General features: G+C 40.1%; 1 protein-coding gene across 2 annotated transcripts in view; it reads left to right on the top strand.

Annotated features, from left to right (window-relative positions):
• LOC306914858 (ATP-dependent RNA helicase DHX8) overlaps positions 1-25,133 on the top strand; it is a 43,416-nt gene extending 18,283 nt beyond the window's left edge. Inside the window, exons 2-23 of one of the 2 annotated variants that reach the window (XM_079492069.1) lie at positions 10,956-11,041; positions 11,138-11,210; positions 11,943-12,037; positions 12,734-12,840; positions 13,113-13,502; positions 14,323-14,467; positions 15,383-15,580; positions 16,341-16,428; positions 16,628-16,725; positions 17,635-17,782; positions 18,233-18,414; positions 19,041-19,235; positions 19,350-19,535; positions 20,106-20,316; positions 20,697-20,878; positions 21,341-21,481; positions 21,979-22,134; positions 22,403-22,540; positions 22,697-22,825; positions 22,924-23,120; positions 23,274-23,453; positions 23,712-25,133. In XM_079492069.1, the coding sequence (XP_079348195.1) occupies positions 10,956-11,041; positions 11,138-11,210; positions 11,943-12,037; positions 12,734-12,840; positions 13,113-13,502; positions 14,323-14,467; positions 15,383-15,580; positions 16,341-16,428; positions 16,628-16,725; positions 17,635-17,782; positions 18,233-18,414; positions 19,041-19,235; positions 19,350-19,535; positions 20,106-20,316; positions 20,697-20,878; positions 21,341-21,481; positions 21,979-22,134; positions 22,403-22,540; positions 22,697-22,825; positions 22,924-23,120; positions 23,274-23,453; positions 23,712-23,931 (3,545 nt within the window). In that variant the 3' untranslated portion in view covers positions 23,932-25,133. Of the gene's footprint in view, positions 1-10,955; positions 11,042-11,137; positions 11,216-11,942; positions 12,038-12,733; positions 12,841-13,112; positions 13,503-14,322; positions 14,468-15,382; positions 15,581-16,340; positions 16,429-16,627; positions 16,726-17,634; positions 17,783-18,232; positions 18,415-19,040; positions 19,236-19,349; positions 19,536-20,105; positions 20,317-20,696; positions 20,879-21,340; positions 21,482-21,978; positions 22,135-22,402; positions 22,541-22,696; positions 22,826-22,923; positions 23,121-23,273; positions 23,454-23,711 lie in introns of both variants that reach the window. The other variant, XM_079492070.1, reaches the window with a different exon arrangement.
• Positions 25,134-25,616: the final 483 nt, after the last annotated feature.

Genomic DNA, 25,616 nt, shown 5'->3' with positions numbered 1-25,616 from the left:
ACATTTTGTAGACTAAGCCTTCCAGAACTCCAGCAGAGGTACTACAATATTATTACAGGACAATGTAACTCAGACAAATTTGACCTCCCCATCGTCCATCGTTGTCTGAGTCACATTGTCAAAAATGCAAAGGACTTGTGCAAGAAAAGGTGAGAAATATTATAATATAATATATATATAATATTTTATTGTGTAAGTTCCCATTTTGAATTGAAGAAATAATTAACAGCCTCTTTTCCCCTACAGTGTCCCAAAGGCATACTACAGTCTGGCTATGCACGTTTTTGGCCTACTTGCAGACTGTGGCACACTGCCCGAGATGGACGACGCTGTAGTCAGTGCTACAGTCCTCTTTTCCAGTCCCTGCACTAATGCAAATGTGGAAAAACATTTCAAAAACCTCCAGCAACTCATGCAGGAAAAGGGAACTGGTGACATTGACAAAGGAGTTGTCGAAGTTGAGGAGGAGGATGACACGGTAATGCTATTTTTGACACAATAGTCAGATATAGTACTATGCTAAAAATAATGTATATTCTTTTCCTATTTGTAAAAACATTAGTTTATTCAAAAAAGCCCAAATGAACTCCATGTTTTATCCTAAAACCTTTTAAGTTTCTGTCTTCAAAATCCTATTCTAAAAAAACTTCACATTGATTGTTGCTTTCAGGCAGAAACCCTCGATGTTGGAAGCAATCCGTTTGAGATGCATTTTGAGAATGTAATAAAAAATGCTTCTCTTGAGTTGAAGGGCCCTCCAAATCCCTATTTCTCCCTTACATTCATCACGGGACTGGCCAAAAACTTCCTGCCCAATGCTGCCCTTTGGTCTGGAATGATGCTAGGTATGATAATAACACTTTTATATTTTATATTATATTATTTAGCAATGAGATAAGTGTAAATTATATCTATTTTTTATTTTCATTGATGTGTAAAATACACAACATTATGTTTAAATTTACCACATCATTTTCTTTTTTTCTTCTTAGGGAACCTATATCGACATGGTATGGGTAAGGGTGGAGCATACAACCATTTCAGAGAGGTCTTTGAAAAAGTCTGCAAAATCAAAACACAGGTACAATTACATAATTCATCCTGGTGTGATGCGCACGCACGCACTCAACCTCTGTGACAAACTTTAGCCTCCAAGGGCAATAACTGTTACTGTTCGCTTGACAACGAGCCTTTTCAAAATTGCCTATTGAACTATTTACACACACATACATACTGAGCTCCATTTTCGTCACCGCTAAACCCCTTATCCCTAAACTTCTTTGCCTTTTTTTAATATTTTGAAAAACATTTTTGAATAGTTAAACTAGCCAAAATACATTGACACGTTGTGAGCTTGTAGACTGGCCATTTTAACTATTCAAAAATGTTTTACAAAATAGTAAAAAAAAAAAAAAGGCAAAGAAGTTTAGTGGTGACGAAAATGGAGCCCCTCATCTCCCAAGGGTGAAAAAGATAAACTGTAAAAGATAAACCTACAGATATGTCTAAACAAAAGAGAGTAAAAAGGATATGGTTGCAGTGTAAATGTTTTCTAATCTGTATTATGTTGCAGAACTTCACACAGGATAACCGGACACAGGGCATCATGGAAAAGAGCCAGTGGGACTTAAAACACATACGGTTCCCTATGAAAGGTCTCACAAGGCTAGATGACTTTGTGCGCCAATACCAAACGATCCACGATTCCATGTTGCGTGAATACAACGACAAAGAGCGCACCAGAAAAAGGGTTGGTTGGAATGTCATATGTCTGTCAGTCAGTCTATATACAGAAGAGTCAGTCAGTCTATATGTGTAGTCAGTCTATTAAATTAATCTGCCATAGGCTACTCGTAAAACTATTGTAAAATGTTTTTCAAATATGGCAAAGACTTATAGGGATATTAAAGCATAAGGCGTGCCCAAGATAGGTCTGTCAGTAGTTCTGTGTGTACATACAAAAAAGTCAGTAAGTCAGTTAGTCTGTCAAGTCAATTCACAGAGAGAAATGTATCAAATAAATGAATAATTACATAGATGTGGCCTTCATGAGATTAATGAACTTTAACATAACCATTTTAATTTTCAAGAGCTACCGGATTGACCTGGAACAATGGAAAAAGAAAACTAAAACTCGACGTGGCACCTATGTTTCCCCACTTTTAAAGGCCTTCAAATTTAAGACTCCTGAAATGCAGGTGTGATTTGTTAATCTTTTATGAATTTTGGCATCACCTTTTGTTTGAAGCTCCTTCCATTTTTTGTGTACACATAATTAAACTGTTTGAAATGTTGTATTACAGCACAAAGACGGTGAGACCCCTACAAAGGCAAAAACATCTCCTGGGACCATGCCACAGGTGCTCAAATGTTCCATAGGCTTTTTTTTTATTATAAAATAAACAATGTTACCACTGCATGTTATAGGCTATATAAAGGCTATTTAGTTACTTTTCTTTGACATTAATGCCATACAGTTCAAAGACACCCGTGATACTCCTTCTAAGGCAACAGCTTCTCCAGAGTCTCCATTGAACTCTGATACTGACGACCTTGAAGGCACCGTGACCAAACCACAGGTGATTAAATGATCCTATACTTAATGCTGTTTTAATGACTGAACAAAAGACAACTACAGAAAAGTATGCAGTTCTCGTAATAAGTTTTAAAAGGTTGTATAGCGTTGCTGTTGGGTGGACACCTTTTGTCCAAAACCTGTCCTTTTTTGATGTATTATTTATTTTCAAAATAGACACTATATGTTCAAAACACGTCTCATTGCAACTCGTGAGCTTGTACATTGGCTATTTGCAGTACTCTGGTTCTCCACTAGAAGCGGTATGAAGTATAGGGCATCATTTGATTAAAACAAGATAAAAAGAAAGGTTGTAATATGAACATATTACAACATATTACAAGTAATAGGCAATTATTCTGTCAATCAAGTAACTTAGAGTTGTATTTGTTCATTAAACAAGAATCACGTCACAAAAAGAATCCATTGTTATACATTTTTAATATGGTTCTATGTAAAGGATGTAAAAATGTAATCGCGATAAATTAATTCAATAAGATGATAATTTAATGTATGCATATGTTATTGCACTTTAATATTGTTGTAAGTCATTAATTAACACTGTATGTACAATGTACATTACAATATGTAATAATGTATACTAAAATCATAAAAATATATACTTTAGGCAATGTGAAAAATTACTTTTCTTTGACTGTATTACAGTTCAAAGACACAACAGCATCTCCTGCCTGGTTGTGCTTGAGTGATTCAGAAGACCTTCCTGACCCTGGGACCTTACCACAGGTGCTCAAATGCTTCTTTGGCTTTTTAGTTTTTAGAAATGTCATCATTAACATTGGGATGACTTATGAACTACTAGAAGCCGCGTGCGGTGACATTACTTCTCATAATGAGTTTTTAAATGTTGTATATCGCTGCTGTCGGGTGGATGACCCACACTTCATGACCATAGGTAAGAGTAGGAACGAAAATTGCTCGGTAGACAGAGAGCTTTGCCTTCTGGGTCAGATCTCTTTTCGTCACAACAGTGCAGTACAGCGAATGCAATTACCACCCCTGCTGCTCTGATTAAGTAATTTTATTATGTTATTATTGTCTTAACAATGTAATGACTATGTAATCTAGTAATGTAAATGACAATGTATAGTAATAATTGTGTAGCCTATGCTAAACATTAATTAATTTTGTTTGACATGTTCATTACAGTTCAAAGACACGGCTGAGATGCCTCCAAAGACAACTGCATCTACTGCATCTACAGTCAACTCCAGTGACACAGACCCAGACCTTCCTGAGGCCATAGCACCGCAGGTACTCTAATGCTCCGTCTTTTTTTTTAATGCTTACTGTTGAAATGACTGAACTATTAGTTATTATAATGAGTGATTAAATTAAGTAAATATAAAGTAATTGACCATAATAAAACAACCTTAATTCACAAACGATCAAATGCATTTTTTTTGTTTTATTCCGGAATTTAAAAGTACACTGTAAACTGGATGTAGTGAGAATGTATAGTACTTTGTGTCTTTCTTTTGTCTTTTTTTTTTACTACAACTTGACTGATAGGCCTACATGCATTAAAAGTTAATGTGGTAGTATTTCAATTGTTATATATTTTTACAATTTAATTACATTAATTTCTAAATATACTGTACTCCAACATATATGTTACTAGACCTTGATCAGAATATCACTGCCAAATGCCAATATATCACTGGAAAATTGATTTTAATTTGAATTTCTGTCTCTCTATCTGTTAATAAATGAACAAACTAAAAAGAAGAAGGCAGTTCCACAGAAAGCCAAAGTGCGACGAAGGCTCTCCAAAGTTGAGGGACCTATCTGGCGTGGAACAAACAAAGGAAAACGTCCACCAGTCAGAGTCGTTGAAAGAGTGAAAAAATTGTCACATCTCGTGAGAATTCTTGAGACGGAATTTTGGCTAACAGATAAACACATGGATCAAGCCACTTACTTACTGGCAAATGAATACAAGGACATTGATGGTTTTCAATCTGTATTGCCTTTTGCAGCTATACCAAAGGGTGGCGTTGTAGGTACTCCTGAAAGAAAGTTCCTTCAATTCTTGAACATTCGCAGGTCACACTGGGTTACAGTAAGCAATTTATTTTGTGACCAAGACCAGCTGGTTGTCTACGACAGCCTTAATGGAGGACTGGACAATGCAACTAAACAGGCTCTATCCTGGCTGCTCAGGACAAGATCACCCTTTTTCGAGGTTCTGCTGCCAGATGTGCAGCAGCAAACTAACGGCAGCAACTGCGGGATGTTTGCAGTGGCCTTTGCATATGCGTTGTGCCAAGGTGCTAAACCAGAGAAGTGCACATTTATGGAAGGCAAACTGAGGCCACAGCTGTTCAATTCTATTTCCAAAGGAAAGATAGAAATTCTATTCTACCCAAAAACCACAAAAATAAAAGATGAAAAAAAAGCCATGATTAATGTGTACTGTGTGTGTCGTACTGCACACAGTACGGAGTTGATGGTGCAATGCACACAGTGCGAGGAATGGTACCACCCTACATGTGTGAACATTCCAAAAAAAGTAATTGGCAGTAAAGTGACCTGGCATTGTGACATCTGCAGATAATCTGTGAACGTAATTGTGCCTTTATTGATTTTGCCCAGTTCTCTGCAATCTTTGATGAGCAAGTCAAGGAAACCTTGAGATCTAGTGTGTTTTTTAAATGGTAAAACTTATATCTATATTTTGTGGTTTTTTAATATTACTTATTCAGATTTTATCAAAATGTTACGCAAATCATTATCTCTATAGTCATGTGATCAAGACAGATCTGTTTTATTTTTCATATTCCATCCTGATTGGCTAAGATTGACATTTAATGTTTGCAGGACTGAACTGTCTTGAACAAAATGCCAAAATTCCTGAACACAGCACACCTGGTGGAGAACTCTGATGAGCACATTTTCCTTTTAGGACTGATTTTGTTCAAAGGGCAAAGAAATAGAGTTGATTGGTAATTTATCATGTATCACTATGTCTTTAATTTCTCAAATTTGAAACAGTTAAAATGTATCATATGTTTACATTACTTTAAGTATATGACCTTAGAGGATTCCAATTGAATATTTGTATGAATATTTGTTGAATAAAAAGTCAAACTTCAAGATATGTGTATGTGTTTAGTCGGGAAGGGACTTATAAAGTGGGTTTAATTATTTTAGCAGAGTAAACTATATGCTATCCACCGAACAGTGATACCCTGGCCTATGTGTTGAGTCATATAGCATTTTCTAATGTGATATACAATTAGGCACTGTAACATGTGTGTTCACTGTTTATCAGTGATAGATTGTGACCTTCTCAAATGGTTTCCATTGCAAAAATGAAGACATAATGAAGGTATTTCTTAGATGAAACAATATATATATATATATACATATACATTTTGTAACAAGAAAAATAGTAATTAAAATTGTTTATCAGTGTCTCATTTACCTTCTGAAATGCTTTTCATTGCAATAAAACAACAGACATATCTAAGAAAGTCTCAGTCTATGATGGCTTTCCTCCACTTTTCTGATTATATTTATCCATATTTCCACAGTAACATTGGACAAAAAAGTTATCAAAGGTAGATTTTGACATTGTTAATTTGTTACAATGGCACTGGTGGAGACACAATGTACAGTATGTGTGTGGTTCAAGGCCAAAGTTCATACAATTGTCTATTTATGTTAGGTGACTTTGACATTATATTTCTCCACAATGCCACAGTAATATTGTGCCAAAATCTCATCAAATGTTTATCTGGACATTCTCAATTGATTTCAATAGCACTGGTGCAGGGACAATTTACAGAATGTGTGTGGTTGCAGGCCAAAGTTCATACAATTGTGAATTTATGTGAGGGGACTTTGACATTATTTTTCTCCACAGTGCCACAGTAATATTGTACCATAATCTCATCAAATGTTTATCTAGACATTCTCAATTGATTTCAATAGCACTGGTGCAGGGACAGTTAACAGAATGGGTGTGGTTCCATCTCAAAGTTCATAGTTGTCTCTAGTCTATAGACGATTTTGGCCTAAGAAGGCGACTTTGACATTATATTTCTCCACAATGCCACAGTAATATTGTGCCAAAATCTCATCAAATGTTTATGTGGACATTCTCAATTGATTTCAATAGCACTGGTGCAGGGACAGTTTACAGAATGGGTGTGGTTGCAGCTCAAAGTTCATATAATTGTCAATTTATGTTAGGCAACTTTGACATTATATTTCTCCACAATGCCACAGTAATATTGTACCATAATCTCATCAAATGTTTATCTAGACATTCTCAATTGATTTCAATAGCACTGGTGCAGGGACAGTTAACAGAATGGGTGTGGTTCCATCTCAAAGTTCATAGTTGTCTCTAGTCTATAGACGATTTTGGCCTAAGAAGGCGACTTTGACATTATATTTCTCCACAATGCCACAGTAATATTGTGCCAAAATCTCATCAAATGTTTATGTGGACATTCTCAATTGATTTCAATAGCACTGGTGCAGGGACAGTTTACAGAATGGGTGTGGTTGCAGCTCAAAGTTCATATAATTGTCAATTTATGTTAGGCAACTTTGACATTATATTTCTCCACAATGCCACAGTAATATTGTACCATAATCTCATCAAATGTTTATCTAGACATTCTCAATTGATTTCAATAGCACTGGTGCAGGGACAGTTAACAGAATGGGTGTGGTTCCATCTCAAAGTTCATAGTTGTCTCTAGTCTATAGACGATTTTGGCCTAAGAAGGCGACTTTGACATTATATTTCTCCACAATGCCACAGTAATATTGTGCCAAAATCTCATCAAATGTTTATGTGGACATTCTCAATTGATTTCAATAGCACTGGTGCAGGGACAGTTTACAGAATGGGTGTGGTTGCAGCTCAAAGTTCATATAATTGTCAATTTATGTTAGGCAACTTTGACATTATATTTCTCCACAATGCCACAGTAATATTGTGCCAAAATCTCATCAAATGTTTATGTGGACATTCTCAATTGATTTCAATAGCACTGGTGCAGGGACAGTTTACAGAATGGGTGTGGTTGCAGCTCAAAGTTCATATAATTGTCAATTTATGTTAGGCAACTTTGACATTATATTTCTCCACAATGCCACAGTAATATTGTACCATAATCTCATCAAATGTTTATCTAGACATTCTCAATTGATTTCAATAGCACTGGTGCAGGGACAGTTAACAGAATGGGTGTGGTTCCATCTCAAAGTTCATAGTTGTCTCTAGTCTATAGACGATTTTGGCCTAAGAAGGCGACTTTGACATTATATTTCTCCACAATGCCACAGTAATATTGTGCCAAAATCTCATCAAATGTTTATGTGGACATTCTCAATTGATTTCAATAGCACTGGTGCAGGGACAGTTTACAGAATGGGTGTGGTTGCAGCTCAAAGTTCATATAATTGTCAATTTATGTTAGGCAACTTTGACATTATATTTCTCCACAATGCCACAGTAATATTGTACCATAATCTCATCAAATGTTTATCTAGACATTCTCAATTGATTTCAATAGCACTGGTGCAGGGGCAGTTAACAGAATGGGTGTGGTTCCATCTCAAAGTTCATAGTTGTCTCTAGTCTATAGGCGATTTTGGCCTAAGAAGGCAACTTTGACATTATATTTCTCCACAATGACACAGTAATATGGTGCCAGAATCTCATCAAATGTTTATCTGGACATTCTCAATTGATTTCAATAGCACTGGTGCAGGGACAATTTACAGAATGTGTGTGGTTGCAGGCCAAAGTTCATACAATTGTCAATTTATGTGAGGGGACTTTGAAAAAAAAATTCTCGACGATTCCACAGTAATATTGTGCCAAAATCTCATCAAATGTTTATGTGGACATTCTCAATTGATTTCAATAGTACTTGTGCAGGGACAATGTTCAGAATGTGTGTGGTTGCAGTTCAAAGTTCATACAATTGTCAATTTATGTGAGGGGACTTTGACATTATTTTTCTCCACAATGCCACAGTAATATTGTGCCAAAATCTCATCAAATGTTTATGTGGACATTCTCAATTGATTTCAATAGTACTTGTGCAGGGACAATGTTCAGAATGTGTGTGGTTGCAGTTCAAAGTTCATACAATTGTCAATTTATGTGAGGGGACTTTGACATTATTTTTCTCCACAATGCCACAGTAATATTGTGCCAAAATCTCATCAAATGTTTATCTGGACATTCTCAATTGATTTCAATAGCACCGGTGCAGGGACAGTTTACAGAATGTGTGTGGTTGCAGCTCAAAGTTCATAGTTGTCTCTTGAGTCTATAGGCGATTTTGGCCTAAGAAGGCGACTTTGACATTATATTTCTCCACAATGCCACAGTAATATGGTGCCAGAATGTTATCAAATGTTTATCTGGACATTCTCAATTGATTTCAATAGCACTGGTACAGGGACAGTTTACAGAATGTGTGTGGTTGCAGCTCAAAGTTCATCGTGGTCTCTCGAGTCTATAGGCGATTTTGGCCAAAGATGGCGACTTTGACATTATATTTCTCCACAATGCCACAGTAATAATGGTGCCAAAATGTTATCAAATGTTTATTTAGACATTCTCAATTGATTTCAATAGCACTGGTGGAGAGACAATTTACAGAATGTGTGTGGTTCAAGGTCCATTCGGTTTATTTTAATTAAATAAAACGGAGACAGCAATCTCAGAGTTAAATAAACATTGATGTATTGCGACCATAGGTCGCATTTACTATGAAAACCTGCATCTCCCATCTCTCCGTCACCCACGCCTCCAGATATGGTCACGCCTCGTGACATCACGTCTCCATATATGGTCACGCACCGTGACATGTCACGCCACCACATATGGCCATCTCCATTTATGAAGATCACGACACTGTCCTCATCAAACCCTGGATAGCCATACATGGAGAAGACTGGATCATCACCTAGATCTGCATATATGGAGCCTACCAGCAACTCTACATCTGACCTCAAACCCTTAGATCTCCATATATGGAGCCAACCTGTTCTGATATTCCATGTTAATCTGACCTCATCAAACCCTGTACACTCAAGACGCTCCATATATGGCCAGTACAGAATTCATTCCACATGATGATGTGAGCCCCCCATGCCAAAGCGCCAGCACTCGCCCAGCAGTCTGCGGTCACACAGACAGATGGGTGCACTCTTCTCGCCCTCAGGGTGTCTTAGAGTTTTTTTTATTATTATTATTATTATTATAGAGCATTTAACATAAGGTAGCTGGTAGCCTATAAAGTACAGCAGCCTTGTGTTCATACAACAGCAACATTATTATTATTATTATTATTATTAGTAGTAGTAGTAGTAGTAGTAGTATTATTAGTAGTAGTAGTGGTAGTAGTAGTAGTACTAGTAGTACTAGTAGTAGTAGTAGTATTATTATTATTAGTAGTAGTTTATAATTATAATTATTATTACTATTATTATTATAGAGCATTTAACATATGAGGTATAAAGTACAGAAGCATTGTATTCATACAACAGCAAGGTATTATTATTTGTATTATTATTATTATTAGTAGTAGTAGTACTAGTAGTAGTTTATAATTATAATTAGTATTACTATTATTATTATAGAGCGTATGAGGTATAAAGTACAGCAGTATTGTATTCATACAACAGCAAGGTATTATTATTATTATTATTATTATTGCTATTATTATTGTTATACAACAGCAAGATTGGGTAAGACAGCAAGATTGGGTAAGACGTTATGTATCTTTCAGGACCTTCCACTGCTTCGTCTGAGTATCTCTCTCTCACTTTCTCTCGCACGCACGCATGCACGCACGCACACACGGCACGCGCGCATACACACACGCACACACGCGCATACACACGCACACGCGCGCACGCACGCACGCGCACACAGCCACCGCTCCAGCCAGCGCTGTACAGCCGGTACGGTAATTACACTACTAAATGCGCAACGAAATTCGGGCATCGGATCACATTACTGTCGGTTCGCGAGTGTAGGACTGCGTTACTCCAGTGGAGCACTTGCAGCATTTAACTCCCATTTCATTTTATATGGTTATAATGTGGTTCTATTCATGTAGAAACAGAAGAAGAAATTATTATTATAACTAAAGCTACAAATAAACTATAATAAAAAAACAGTACAGTACAGAAGTGCATCCCGTGGATGCAGAGGTCGTTGTTTTGTTGCGTCCCTTAACTATGAAATGCGTTTTGGGATGCAAAATGCACCCTATTTTAATCTCTGCCAACAACTTGTCTTGTCTTCCCTGTGTTGTACCTGGTGTTCAGAGGTGCGTGGTGTTTGGAAACTATTCAACATTGTCATTATTGTTTTCAGCTGAATTTGTCATCAGTCTTGCTGAAAAACAACCGACATTTGATGGCTTCAAATCTCTTCTGCTAAAAAATGGAGCGGAATTCACAGTAAGTGAAATGCTAGTAAACGCAGTCATTCATTACTTTATATCCGACCAATAACCGATCAATAACTGAAGGACATTATGTTCTGATCATTTTCAGGATTCTCTCGTCGGCAATTTGCTTCGACTCATTCAAACTATGCGGCCCCCGTCTAAAGACTCTACAGGCCAAGGTGAAGTATTAATACACTATCGTATTGTGCCAAATATAAGACGACTCTGATTATACGACGACCTCCATTTTTCAAGTCTCATTTGTGGAAAAAGAACATTGAATGTCAAATGGTCTAGTCCTGATTATAATGCGGCCCTGTTTTTTTAGGATATTTCCATTGGGGGAAAAAACATTCAGCACAATATGGTATTATCTTTAGTATGCATTATGCCATGCATAAGAATTGTAATGGCAGCCATAAAGGGTCCAGCAAAAAAAAGAAGTATTTTCTGCATTCCCACTAGCTAGTAAGTAGATCTTCTGATTTAAAATCCAACACCAAGTTTGTATTTGGAATTGGGAGAGAATGAGACAACCAGGTAAATTTAAAGTTAAAATTGTAAAAGGTGATCCTGGATCACCAGCCCTGATGAGAGTGAGGTCGAAACATGTTGATTCAATTCTTTTAAAATTTGAGTGCCCGGATCTCCAATTTATTTGTATTTGGAATTACTTGGGATGCAATGTTTCTCCACATGCATTTATTATGTAGTATATGTACTGCTGGTGAAAATCCCCATTGGCTATTGCATCCCAGCAGCATGATTCACATTGGCGAATACACAGAACTGTTCAGGAATTGCATTGATATGTGTGTTGCTTATACGCGTTTGTAGCGTCGTTAAGTTATCTCTGGTATATTTCTTTTAATTTAAAAAAATAAATAATGTTGTGATGTATTCTTCGGCAGACTTTGAGCCTTTGCTGGACCAACCAAAAACGGAGAAGGACAAGTTAAAGGAGTTGTTTCCTGGACTATGCAGACCAGACGATCCAGCCCCTAGGGTAAGTTAACACCATCTGAAAGTCACCTCATTTATATTGGACTTATTGGTATCAGGAAAACGCTCCTGATACCAGACCCTTCTGGACCGTTTCTTTCATCCTGTTTCATCTGTTTCATCTGCTGTTTTTATTTTCTATTGATTGGAATTTTATGACTGACATCAACACACGACTCTTATCACAAGTACAGATGAACGATGTTTTGATCAGGATCAGGATGAGCAATTTCTGCCACAACTTTATTCACATTTATTGTTGTGTAAATACATTTCAAGGGAGAATATTTTTTTTATGTACAGCATTTGTGTGTGCAAAAATTTAAGTTTAGAATGTTATCGCTCCAGATACTGATACATTTGTGTTTGTGTAGCAATGATTGAATTATTGTTAGCCAGGTATGTATAGTTCTTTCATATTTACGGTATATGTATTGGATATGTAATAATCAAGTTGTTGTGAAGGCTTTCACTTAGAGCTCCATATATGGGGATAACCTATAGTCCCATATATGGAGACAACGGTGATATCCAGCGCTGACATCAGATTAATGTAGAAACTCCAAAGATGGATATACACAGTGGTGACATCATCGTGACACTAGACTTGCACAGTATAAAAGGCGGCTCCCGTGGCTTCTAAACCTCAGCTACCAAGCATACCAAGGTTAATACTCTTTTCTCTCTTTGAACCCCACAGAAGCTACTGGATGAAGATGATGTGAAAGTAGCAGCAGATGCCATGAAAGAGTTGGAGATGTTTATGCCCAGTGTCAGTGGTTCGGACTCCAAAAGCAGCAAGAGCAGGTAGCAAGATGTGGTCATTTGATTAGATTTCTTTTGATTTGGGGGTGTGTGCACACTCGTGTGTTGTGTGGATATTTGTGTGTCCATAGCAGGCAATGCATATTGCTGCAAGTGAAAAGGCTAATTTGTACTGCATACAATTTACATTTCTCATCAAAGAGCATTTCATCTCATTCTAATCGGTCCTCTAGGTGAAATGAACCATAATCTGCCTCATGTGCACCTTCCTAGTGTTGTCTCAAAACACAGGCCTGATATTTCTCGTCTCCCAGGTCAGACAAGAAGAGGCGACACAGCAGGAGTCGCAGCAGAAGCCGAGACCGCGATAGAGACCGAGATCGCAGAAGACGTCACCACTCGAGATCAAGGTCGCGCTCCAGGGACCGCGACCGTCACAGAGGCGACAGGGAGCGAGACAGAGATAGAGACAGTAGCAACAGAGATAGAGACAGTAGCAAGCGGCGCGAGCGGTCGTCCCGCTGGTCCGAGCGGTCTCAGAGTCCCCGCAAAGAGAAGGACAGAGAAGTGGACAAAGACTCTACCTGGAAGGACAAACACGTGGACCGGCCTCCACCAGAGGAGCCCTCCGTGGGGGACATCTATAACGGCAAGATCACCAGCATCATGCAGTTTGGCTGCTTCGTCCAGCTGGAGGGACTCAGGTCAGTGCCTATAAATAAATCACTAAGAGCGTGGGAGGAGGCTGATGCATAATACATCAACATCGATTTGCCCTGGCAGAATAAAGTGAGCTTCTATTGAGGGTGTAACACGTGTACGCTAAGAATTTCAAATGGTCTCCTAGATTTTTTTAACGTTCTATGAATTGCATTTTTATAGTGCTTTTTCCAAGTGCTCAAAGCGCTTTAAAATATTTAATTCATTCATATATTGGGAGGTATTTCTCCCAATTCTAGATTGTTTGAAAACATCCTTACTCGGTTTTCTAAGGAAGAACAACAATCCTCTTTATTACGTAAAAAGGAAACTCTCCAGTTAGTGGCCCCTACAGACTGTAGGAGTCATCAGATCGATTTCACACTACAGGATGTCCAGTCGGCGAGAGAGCCAAATATCAAACCTGCTAGATATTCAGAAACGGTCGGGAAGGTGTCGGCGAGCGCTTTTATCTGCGCTATATCTTCTCGCAGAGCCTTTCACACACAGCGAGCAAAACCTCGGCGATCAAAGCCCAATCTTGCGTCAGATCGGGAGTTTTGTCGGGGAGCGCCAAAAATGGTCCCCGACAGCATAATCGGAGCAAATATTGTGCAGTGTGTTCGACTCATAAGGTGTTTTACAGATATGTACTGTAGACATTTGCATAAGAGTGATTTACACATAACGTAGCAGCATGTGCTCTATTAAGATGTGTCTTTTCACGTGACCTCATTTACAGAGCTGTGCCTAGCCCATATTATTTTCCCCTAGCTTTGGAATGCAACTACGAGGGAACTCAATTGAGTGTTTTTCTATTTCCAGGAAACGATGGGAGGGTTTGGTCCACATTTCAGAGCTGCGTAGAGAGGGTCGCGTGGCCAATGTGGCTGATGTAGTCACCAAGGGCCAGAGAGTCAAGATCAAGGTGTTGTCATTCACCGGCTCCAAGACCAGCCTCAGCATGAAGGTAAGACAGTCAAGCTAACTATAAAGCCACTTTTTGACTATAAGCTGGTGACTGCTACATGATTAAAATGCCACATAACCACTTAAACCCTATATGCTTCATTGACCGGGCTCCCCCAGTGTATTTGTACTTGCAGTTGTGTTTTCACCTATAACAAAATTCTTCTTCACCATAAAGATCAGCTATTTTCACAGCTAACCTGTAACCTCCAAAATATTAGCAAGCAACGTTTCCTATTTTAACCCATTTAGACCTGAGGACCCGATTCGACAAATGTATTTTAAAATCCTATCCTATAGAAAACCTATGGTTCTATATCAGTGGCGCTCAATCTTTTTTCATGTCAAGAACCCCTAGAATTACGACCTCCATCTGAAAATATCTTGTTCCAGGGACCTCCCAGAAGCAAAGATTTGAGTTAAAAACGTTTGCTGGGAAAGAATATATTCAAAGATTTGCACACAAGATTTTTGTGCACAATATTTCAAAAATAGCAGATCTACAAGGTCATAGCGGGGCACTCGGTGCTGTGCTATGAGCTTGTATATCTGCTATTTTTCAATAGCTAAAGTTGGAAATAATTGTTAAAGTGGTTAAAAGCTACGGTGATACAGATGCGTTCCAGGTCTTAATGGGGTTAACCCATTTTGGGCGGGAACCCCTTTTGGTGTTTTTAACTAAGCATTATGTTATACTTTAGCTATTGAAAAATAGCAGATCTACAAGCTCATAGCGCGCCACCGAGTGGCGCGCTATGAACTTGTAGGTCTGCTATTTTTGAAAAATCTTGAAAATGTGGCACAAATCTTTGAATATATATTCTTTCAGAAGACTTTTTTTACATTTCGACGTCAGGCCTAAATGGGGTTAAACGAGAATCGCTCCATTTGCTCCCCTTCCTCACCTCCCATTCAGGACGTGGACCAGGAGACTGGTGAGGACCTGAACCCTAACCGGCGGAAGAACGCCCCCGAGGATGAGACCGCCATGAGGAATCCTGACCGGCCCACCAACCTCAACCTGGGCAACGCGCCCGAGCTGGAGCAGGACGACACCCTGGAGCGCAAGAGACTCACCAAGATCTCTGACCCTGAGAAGTGGGAGATAAAGCAGGTGGGTTGTTAGCACGGCGCTGGCTCCAGTCATCATTGGTGGTGGTGTGTGTAAATGATATTGGTCCACCAGTATGTGCGTGTGTGCCGTGTGGTCAATTAAGCCAGAAGCTTTAATTAGAAAACTGTCTCATCAATTGTGCCGACAAACCCACAGTGAGACAGTGCTTCAGTGGCATAACATAGCGACCAATCGGCAGACGGGAACATGTATACAGTTAAGTGGCCGTTCTCATGCATTTGTGTCCTCAGTGGGTTGGTAGATCGATCTTTTCCCAAATGTAAGCTGTTCCACTAGTTCTGCTATAATACACAACTCAAAGATGTCTCTCCTTGTTGGGCTTCTCTGTGAAGATTTCTGAATAATGCAGGTTGAAGGAGGAGCAATTGAGTGTTTCGATAGGCATTGGATGCAAATACATTTCTAACCACCTCAACCCTATACTTTGTTAGCCAGAATCCCCCAGGGCTTTTCTTATTCTTTCTTTTTTTATTCTTGTTTTCACTCTACACTTAAAATATCTTTGCAGATCTACAAGCTCATACCATGAAACTTTGTGAGCTTGTAGATCTGCTATTTATTTTAACGATTGCCCCAGAACAGGGATGCTGGTCTTCTGTATTTACCCTTCCTACTCGTATATTGTTGCGGCCTTATGCCCCAACCGGGACGAAGAGTGTAAGTGAGTATCTATGTTGTGCTTCACCGTCTTTAGCATGTTAACGCTAGTTAAATGTGCCCGTTTGTCTTGTGTCCTCAGATGATTGCAGCCAACGTCCTTTCCAAAGAGGAGTTCCCCGATTTTGACGATGAGACGGGCATCCTTCCCAAAGTGGACGATGAAGAGGGTAAAAAATTGAATTGATTCTCTTGTTTTTCTTCAGCAAAGCAAACTTAAGATTTCTTCTCTATAATAAATATTGATTCAATCTAGTATTTAATTTTCTTCTGAGAGGTTGTGGTGTAGAGCTCATATATTGACCATCAATTGACGTTTTTGACAACATTGCTAATTTGCTACTACTTTTCCATCTGTCTGTTGTTCAGATGAAGATATGGAGATTGAGCTGGTGGAAGAGGAGCCTCCATTCTTGAGGGGACACACCAAACAGAGCATGGACATGAGCCCTGTCAAGATTGTCAAGGTACTGTACTGGCCAATGTGTGGAAAATATTGTGTCACGTGACATAATGTACTAATTCTAATCAGGGAAATTGTTTGTTGGGGTGTGCTGTTTTAAACATGTGACCTGAATTGTTATTGGCCATTGACAATTATTTATGCAACCAATGTTTATAGTCCTTTTTAAGACCTTATTAATACCTGAAAAAGACCATTAATGAATCAAAAGTAATACATATTAATATAATATTAATATAAATAAGTATTTATCTGTGGAACCGAGTCAAACTAATTTGAATGCCTCAACTTGAATGCCTCAACTAAAATCTTATTATTTTGGTGGGTCGCTGAGAACCACCACCCGTTTGTCTGCACATGGAGTCACCACCACCAAACAGTGAGGCGTTTTAGCGGGAGGGCATAACGCATGCTGTCCCTCTCAGTTGCCTGTTGAACAGGCGACCGACAAACATGAAAACTCAGTGTTAAAGATCTGTGCTCAAACCAACTACCGGTACAACGATAAAATAAATATTTAAATTTAAAGACACTTGATGCTATCGTAGTAGAGCATGTCTCATATCTACGCTGTTAACCAGTCAAAACGTCACACAACCCGGTACATATATATACATATATATGTTATATTTTCTTTTGTGTGTTTGTTGTTGTATTGTTTATTTCCCTTTTTTGTGCAGTCTGTGTTTTTATTTCTTTATTGCACAGCTGCCCCCCTTTGCCAACTTTTGTATTGTTCTTAATGAACTTTTAATCTGTTTAAATCAATGACCTCTTCCATACAGGAAAGGATTCCAAATAAGCCAGCTGGCTTCTTCCCTTCATTGCATTGTATTTTTGTTCTTTGATATGTTATTGTCTATTTTTTGTACTATGTGCTAAATAAATAAACCTTCCCTTTCCTGCCCTATAGAACCCAGACGGCTCCCTGTCCCAGGCGGCCATGATGCAGAGTGCCCTGGCTAAGGAGAGGAGAGAGCTGAAGCAGGCGGCTCGCGAGGCAGAAATGGACTCCATCCCCATGGGGCTCAACAAACACTGGGTGGATCCACTGCCAGACAGTAAGTCCCTTTTAAACATCTGCTTGATGCTCATTGAGCATTGTCTAAATGAATTTTTTTGTTATTGTTTTTTTTCTAAATGTCATTGTCATTTGGGAGTCATTTCTGTGTTCTTTATCTAAAACGCCACGGTTAAGCTTATGTGCGTGCGTGACATTAGACTTCCTCAGCAGTGGCAGGCTGTGGCCCTGAGGGGGGACCAGTGCTGGAGATATCTATCTGTCTTCCTGTAGCCCTCTAGTGGGCCGGATGCAGCAGTATGCACCATAGCGCTGTGTGTGTGTGTGTGTGTGTGCGTGTGTGCCCACCATGGCCTGACAGGACCCCATCAATGCCAGACCTGGCTGGGTTGATAGAATGATAGGAGGGGTATAAATCAGGGAGGGGGGGGGGTGGCACTTAGTCACTGGTTTTCATTTTTATCAAGCAAATTTCCTCTCTGTTATACAGCTGATGGAAGACAGATTGCGGCCAACATGAGAGGAATCGGCATGATGCCCAATGACATCCCAGAGTGGAAGAAGCACGCCTTCGGTGGCAACAAGGCCTCCTATGGAAAGAAGACCGCCATGACTATTCTGGAGCAGAGAGAGAGCCTGCCCATCTATAGGCTTAAAGAACAGCTCATTCAGGTCAGTGCTGAAATAAAGCATTGAATTAAACACATGAATGTCATAATAGATGAACATTATGTTCTTGTACATTGGCTGTTTTTTGTATAGTGAAATGGAGTTGGGGGGACCAAGTATAGACCTCTGGGAGAACCTGCGGTCTTATAAAGTTTAAGTGGCTAAAGAGAAATGTTATGGAGGGAATGATTGCTTTAGTAAGAGTTATCTGTTGGCGTTTTTACACGAAGGCTGCTTTGTCAGAAGCGTAGCATCCATTGTGCCACTCGGGCACAGGCCCAGTCAATTGAGATCTTGCCCAGTCTAGCTTCTGAAAGACGGGGTAGAAAAAAACAACAAAAGATGGCCTACATTGGCAGTAACCTCGCGTCACCAGACTTTCCACCTCACCTCCGAGTGACATTGGCAGCCCCTCACCCTGTGCAGCCCCTCACCCTGTGCATGCAACTTTCTGTTGTAGCCAACGTGTCCAAAATCACAGCAAGCCACCTTTGCTATTAATGGTCCCCCATTAGCAAGTCGGCAAAAACGGCCGGAGTTGTGCGTTGCTCCCCCCCGCTCGCGATGCTAATTGGCCCGGTCAAAAAATTAATCCACGCCACGCACCTGTTTCTTTACTTCCCTTCCAGGCTGTCCATGACAACCAGATCCTAATTGTGATCGGAGAGACGGGCTCCGGCAAGACCACCCAGATCACCCAGTACCTGGCTGAGGCCGGCTATACCAACAGGGGCAAGATAGGCTGTACTCAGCCTCGTCGTGTGGCCGCCATGTCTGTGGCCAAGAGGGTCTCTGAGGAGTACGGTTGCTGTCTGGGACAGGAGGTGAGTGAATTATTTCTCTGTATATTAAACATATTTGTCTTTGGCTGTTGTGTGGAGGAGGAAAGCTTTCAAAGAAGTGCAGTAGATGATTAATGAGTGGTCTATGTTCTCCAGGTGGGATACACCATTCGGTTTGAGGACTGCACCAGCCCCGAGACGGTGATCAAGTACATGACAGACGGTATGCTGCTCCGAGAGTGTCTGATTGACTCTGAGCTGGGCCAGTACGCCATCATCATGTTGGACGAGGCCCATGAGAGGACCATCCATACCGATGTGCTCTTTGGTCTGCTCAAGAAGGTACGAAAAGATGTTCTACAGTATAATATTATAGTATATTGGAGACTGAAATACATTTTCCAAAATGGTGGGAATTCCCCCTGCAAGATGCTTCATGTAGGGGGCGATTTTTACACTTTGTGGGGGATACTACACTTTAAGCTTGCATTGTCCTCCAATTTAAGGGAGGGGTGTGTGTGTGTCTTTGAAAGAGTGAGAGGACAAAAGATGAGAGATCAACATTGGACACTTGGGGTAGGGAGAGCCAGTACAGAGTCCTGCATTCACCTCGGCTCTTATTATATTACACATACACTTAAACATTGCTGTATGAGTGTCTCACATTATAAGTCCTACATTTGCTGTAATCAATTAAAATATACGCAATCCCGTGCAGAAATGTACACAATATTTTCAATGACTTTGTGAGACAGTAGACACATTGCCAAATTTGTCTCACGAATAACAGACAAGGATTTCAACTTATTTTGTATTAATTCTGTACATTCTTAGGATATGGAGATATTATAGAAGATTTAAAAATATATATATATATATATATATATTTATATATTTGTTTCCGTCTGTCAGACAGTACAGAAGCGCACAGACATGAAGCTGATCGTCACTTCAGCCACACTGGACGCCGTCAAGTTCTCCCAGTACTTCTACGAAGCGCCCATCTTCACTATACCTGGAAGGACGTACCCGGTGGAGGTCCTCTACACCAAAGAACCAGAGACGGATTATCTGGACGCCAGCCTCATCACAGTCATGCAGATCCACCTGACTGAACCTCCAGGTACCTATATCTACATTCTTGAAATGGGAGAAGTGGAAAACACACTTTATAGTGTATATATACACAGTACTATCTAAGCACATAACCACTTAAACCCTAGTGTACATGTTCTGGCATATCAAAATAGGTGAGCATTCTGAGTAAATGGCATATCTACGCTTGAGCAATGGAAGCAAAGGATTTGTTGTAGAGAGAAAAGAGGAGGGGTCTAAGTGGTTAATCCTGTAGAATGTTTAATTTTGACAACAAATCTCACATCACAAAATATCCAACTTGCAGTCTTGACTTTGCTACAACTCCATATCACTTTGATCCAAACTAATTTTGAGCTGCATATCAGTCTTTCACTGTCAAACCTTCCCTCTGTCTCCGCTGTCCAGGTGATGTTCTGGTGTTTCTGACTGGTCAGGAGGAGATCGACACGGCCTGTGAGATCCTGTATGAACGGATGAAGTCACTGGGACCTGATGTTCCTGAACTCATCATCCTGCCCGTCTACTCCGCCCTGCCCAGCGAGATGCAGACCAGGATCTTTGACCCTGCTCCCCCAGGCAGCAGAAAGGTACGCCGTGTCTTGTCCAACCATATGGATTTTCTAAATATTATCAGTTCTATGAAATCCTAGGTTTCCAGTGTAACCACGTTCAAAATCTAGTGAGTGTCTATGTTGTACGTATGTAGCTGACTGACTGAATGTACATTAACTGCATTGATATTGTCAATACTCAAATTCACTTTACAATGTACTTTACATTCACCCATTCACACACACCGCAATGGTGGAACTCTGATACACACGACGCAGAGGCAACCATACTAAGCACCAACCTGCTCATTGGTTGCAGTTATGGGTTCAGTGTCATGCTCAAGGACATGTGGTGAGGAGCTGGGGATCAAACCGGGAACCTTCGGCTCCCAGACTGCACCAATGGCTGACCCACTGCCGCCCCAGCTATAGATTTTGTATTCTTGTACCACTGTTTTAACTGGAAACCACACTGAAGAACCATTGATTTCTCTTTAGGTGGTCATTGCTACCAACATCGCTGAGACCTCTCTGACTATCGACGGGATCTACTATGTGGTGGACCCTGGCTTTGTCAAGCAGAAGGTGTACAACTCCAAGACCGGCATTGATCAACTGGTGGTGACTCCAATCTCACAGGTACGAATCAGTCAGCGGAACAAGTTCGCCCGAACGTCCTCTCATGCTATGGCATCACTGCTGGTGCTACAAAAAGAAGGCAATGTGTATCAGTTGGTTCAATAATCTAAACATGTTTTATTTGATTGACGAATGGCCCAAACAACACAGTTTACAGAGAACACCCGTCCCTCATCTGACAACGTTGGCAGAGGTCTGTCTGATATAGTGGTTTTACATTTTACAAGGGATTGCACTGTAAGGCAGAGGCACTGTACGCCATGGGTGATTTTGGATCCGCAATAGCGTGTTTCCACAGGGGACAGAAACTGCGTCCAAATGTGGCACAACATGAGCTTTAAATGCCTTGCATTTGTTTTGTGTAACAGTCTAAAGTTTTGCTGAGCAATCACTGAGCTTATTTGATCCGGGGGAGAAGACTATCTCGCTGGTTCCTGAGACTGTATTGATTGAACAGCTCTTACTACAGTTTGATTTAATCCTACTACCTTTCTCAGGCCCAAGCCAAGCAGAGAGCAGGCAGAGCCGGCAGAACAGGGCCTGGGAAGACTTACAGACTGTATACTGAAAGAGCCTACAGGGATGAGATGCTGACCACCAACGTGCCTGAGATTCAGAGGACCAACTTGGCCAGTACTGTGCTGTCTCTCAAGGTGAGTGCAAGGCTGTATACTGCTTTGCGTTAACTTGACTAAATAATTTCGTTCACATTACTTTACTATCTTAGGGAATACTGCAAGCAACTTTAGCCATAATTGTGTAAATCTGATCATTACTCGTGCAGCTGAAATGCACGGTCGTTATCATTTCTTAGATTTTTAGGTTTGTCTTATCTATGCTCCACTATTTGTCACAATGTCTGAATTCACTTCCTTGTAAAGGAAGTAAAGGTTTTAATCCCTTCCTGGTTCTGTCCACCAGGCCATGGGCATCAACGATCTACTGTCGTTTGACTTCATGGACGCTCCTCCCATGGAGACACTGATCACAGCCATGGAGCAGCTGTACACACTGGGAGCTCTGGACGATGAAGGTCTGCTCACAAGGCTGGGAAGAAGGGTAAGGAGCACTCATCACATGATTCACATTGGAGTGGAAAAAAAAATGTAAATCACTAGATATTTTATTTCTAGGATTTATCAATTTTGAGTTCCCAAATGTATTAATGGCCAACGTTTTTATTTGTTTTGTCTTCTTTCTCCATCTGTCTTCAAGATGGCTGAGTTCCCTCTGGAGCCCATGCTGTGTAAGATGTTAATCATGTCCGTCCATTTGGGCTGCAGTGAAGAGATGCTCACCATCGTCTCCATGCTGTCTGTACAGAATGTCTTCTACAGACCCAAGGTACACATGCCAGGGAATGTCAGTCTCAATGAGAGGTATAGTAATGAGTAATTGATTCTGTAGATTAATAATATTTTTGGTGACACTTTGTGATTCAGGACAAGCAGGCCTTGGCTGACCAGAAGAAGGCTAAGTTCCACCAGCCTGAGGGAGACCATCTCACCTTGCTGGCCGTCTACAATTCCTGGAAAAACAACAAGTTCTCCAACCCCTGGTGCTACGAGAACTTCATCCAGGCACGCTCCCTGCGTAGATCCCAAGACATCCGCAAACAGATGTTGGGCATCATGGACAGGTACAGAAGCTCTTAAATCATCATTATGGAGAGTTTATCACCAACACAACAAAGATTGCTTACAAATATTTATTCACAAAAGTAAGTGTCAAAAGTGGATAATTATTTATTTTTCCAGCTCTTAGAAACAATTCCCATTACTCTCCTCCACAGGCACAAACTGGATGTGGTTTCATGTGGTAAAGCCACCGTGCGGGTTCAGAAAGCCATCTGCAGTGGTTTCTTCAGGAACGCAGCCAAGAAAGACCCCCAGGAGGGCTACCGCACCCTGATCGATCAGCAAGTGGTCTACATCCACCCCTCCAGTGCCTTGTTCAACAGACAACCTGAGTGGTACAGTAATTCATCATGAATCTTTTTTGCAAGAGAATGTTTATGTTTATTGAAGGATCCCCATTAGAGACACATGACTGAGCCTCTAGTCTTCCTGGGTTCCTGATATGAATACATATGAAAGTTGGCATGTAGATTAGATTAGATTATGTAGATAGAAAATTAGGGTAACATTTTGTTACTGAGAGAAGCAAGCCTCTATAAAGACAGCACTTCTAAAGTTCATCCTAATTTCCTAAAATGATTTATTTTCCACAGGGTTGTGTACCATGAGTTGGTGCTGACCACTAAGGAGTACATGCGGGAGGTGACCACCATTGACGCTCGCTGGCTGGTGGAGTTTGCCCCGGCCTTCTTCAAAGTATCCGACCCGACACGTCTCAGCAAGCAGAAGAAACAGCAGCGCCTGGAACCATTGTACAACCGATACGAGGAACCCAACGCCTGGAGAATCTCCCGTGCCTTCAGACGACGTTAAAGCACTGGACAGGATGAGTGCCGGTGGCTAGAAAGACATGGACACAATCCTGTACATGCTACTATGTCAGAGACACGGCAGGACACCATACTACTGTACCTGCTATTACTTTAAAGACACAGCTTATGTTCCCGATTTTAATGCTCAACTTCTCCATTCACTCCTGTTGGAACTGGATACTATTACTATTACCATACAATCTTTTTAACGTCTTATTTTTCCATTCTCGGCTACCATTTTTATTGTTTTGGAAAGTGTTCTCTTGGTTTAGTTTCTAAATAGGGTTGCACAATTCATTGCAAGTAATCGTGCATTGTACAAATCGTGAACTTTCTTGTTTCACAATTATGTAAATGTGAATCTTGGCAATTCATTAAAATGTGTTAATTTGGTCAGCTGTTTTCCCTCATACTGGTCTCACCATTATACACAAGGTTTAATATAACCTGAACCAGAACAACGTACAACCCCTGTCATCAGGTTCACAGTGACACAATTAAGTCATACTATTTGCCAAAGATATGGCACCGAAAGTCATGAGCCATTATCTTTATGTAATATAAAATCATCTTTTCCAACCAAAAATCAGTAATTGTGATCACAATATCCAGCCAAATATCATTTTAGTCAACTTGACATGCCACAGCTAGCCAACACACTGACTGGCAGCCATGTGGCCTGTGGAGTGAACTGAAGCCAGCCCTACATCCAGACGGCCTCATAGGACATTAAATCGGGAAAGGAGTCTTCTGTGAGAAGACATTGCTTAATGCTTACGCTCAGCTTTGTTCAAGTGTTTCGCATATGAAAATGGCTGATCTGCAAGCAGCATTGTGGTGTGTTGTGAGCTTATAGATCGCCATTTTTTGTGACTATTTTCGCTTGTGGCATGCCCAAAATAGGGACGCCAGGTTGAAAGTGGTTTAAAGAAAACATTGCAGCGGACTACCGGTATTTATTTGGACTCTGTAAATAATTGTTGCTTAATGTCATGCACATGCAAGGCCTTTGGTAGAAATTGGGAACTGAATGTCATTTGTCAAGTCTTTTAGTGTAGGCAGTTGAGACAGATAACATCTTTTTATATATTTTGTAATACAAATGAAATGGCACATTAAGTGACTAGCAGTATTTCTATAATTTCTGAGATTGCTCTTTTCAGTGGAATTCTGAAATATGTCATTAAATATTGAGTGCCCCTATGTGTGATGCTGTGTATTTTGTGAACATTTGTTTTAGTCACTGTCTGGCAGAAACTTTTTTTCCTTCTAAGTTAATGCATTTGTTAACTACAGTGTCACAAAAAGTAGCAAACATGTCTGCTCAGCTATTTATAAATATTTGACCAATGTAAAGTGACTTCGTTGTGACTAGTATATACTAGTACTACATTGATTGGATCCATTTGGAACTTTTTTTCCATGTCATGAGAGTGAGGTTTCCAGCAGTACAGTGACAATATGGAACTTTAGGTTTCTCTGAATTATAACATGTACTCATTACTACATTTTACTGCTATAAAAAAAAATCTAAGTTGTGTGCTTATAAGATAACCAAGACCCCTTTATGTATGTCCCCACATTGCCACTATTATAAAGTATAGCTGCATTCACAAGTCCAAGGATTAAACTGATCCGTTTATTAAATTACATTCTCACTACTACATAATCCGATTCCTAACGTTT

The sequence above is a fragment of the Electrona antarctica genome (assembly GCF_951216825.1).
Source record: "Electrona antarctica genome assembly, chromosome: 22".
Lineage (NCBI taxonomy): Eukaryota > Metazoa > Chordata > Actinopteri > Myctophiformes > Myctophidae > Electrona > Electrona antarctica.
The sequence above is the reverse complement of the archived record's forward strand: the minus strand, read 5'-3'. Positions and strand labels throughout refer to the sequence as shown.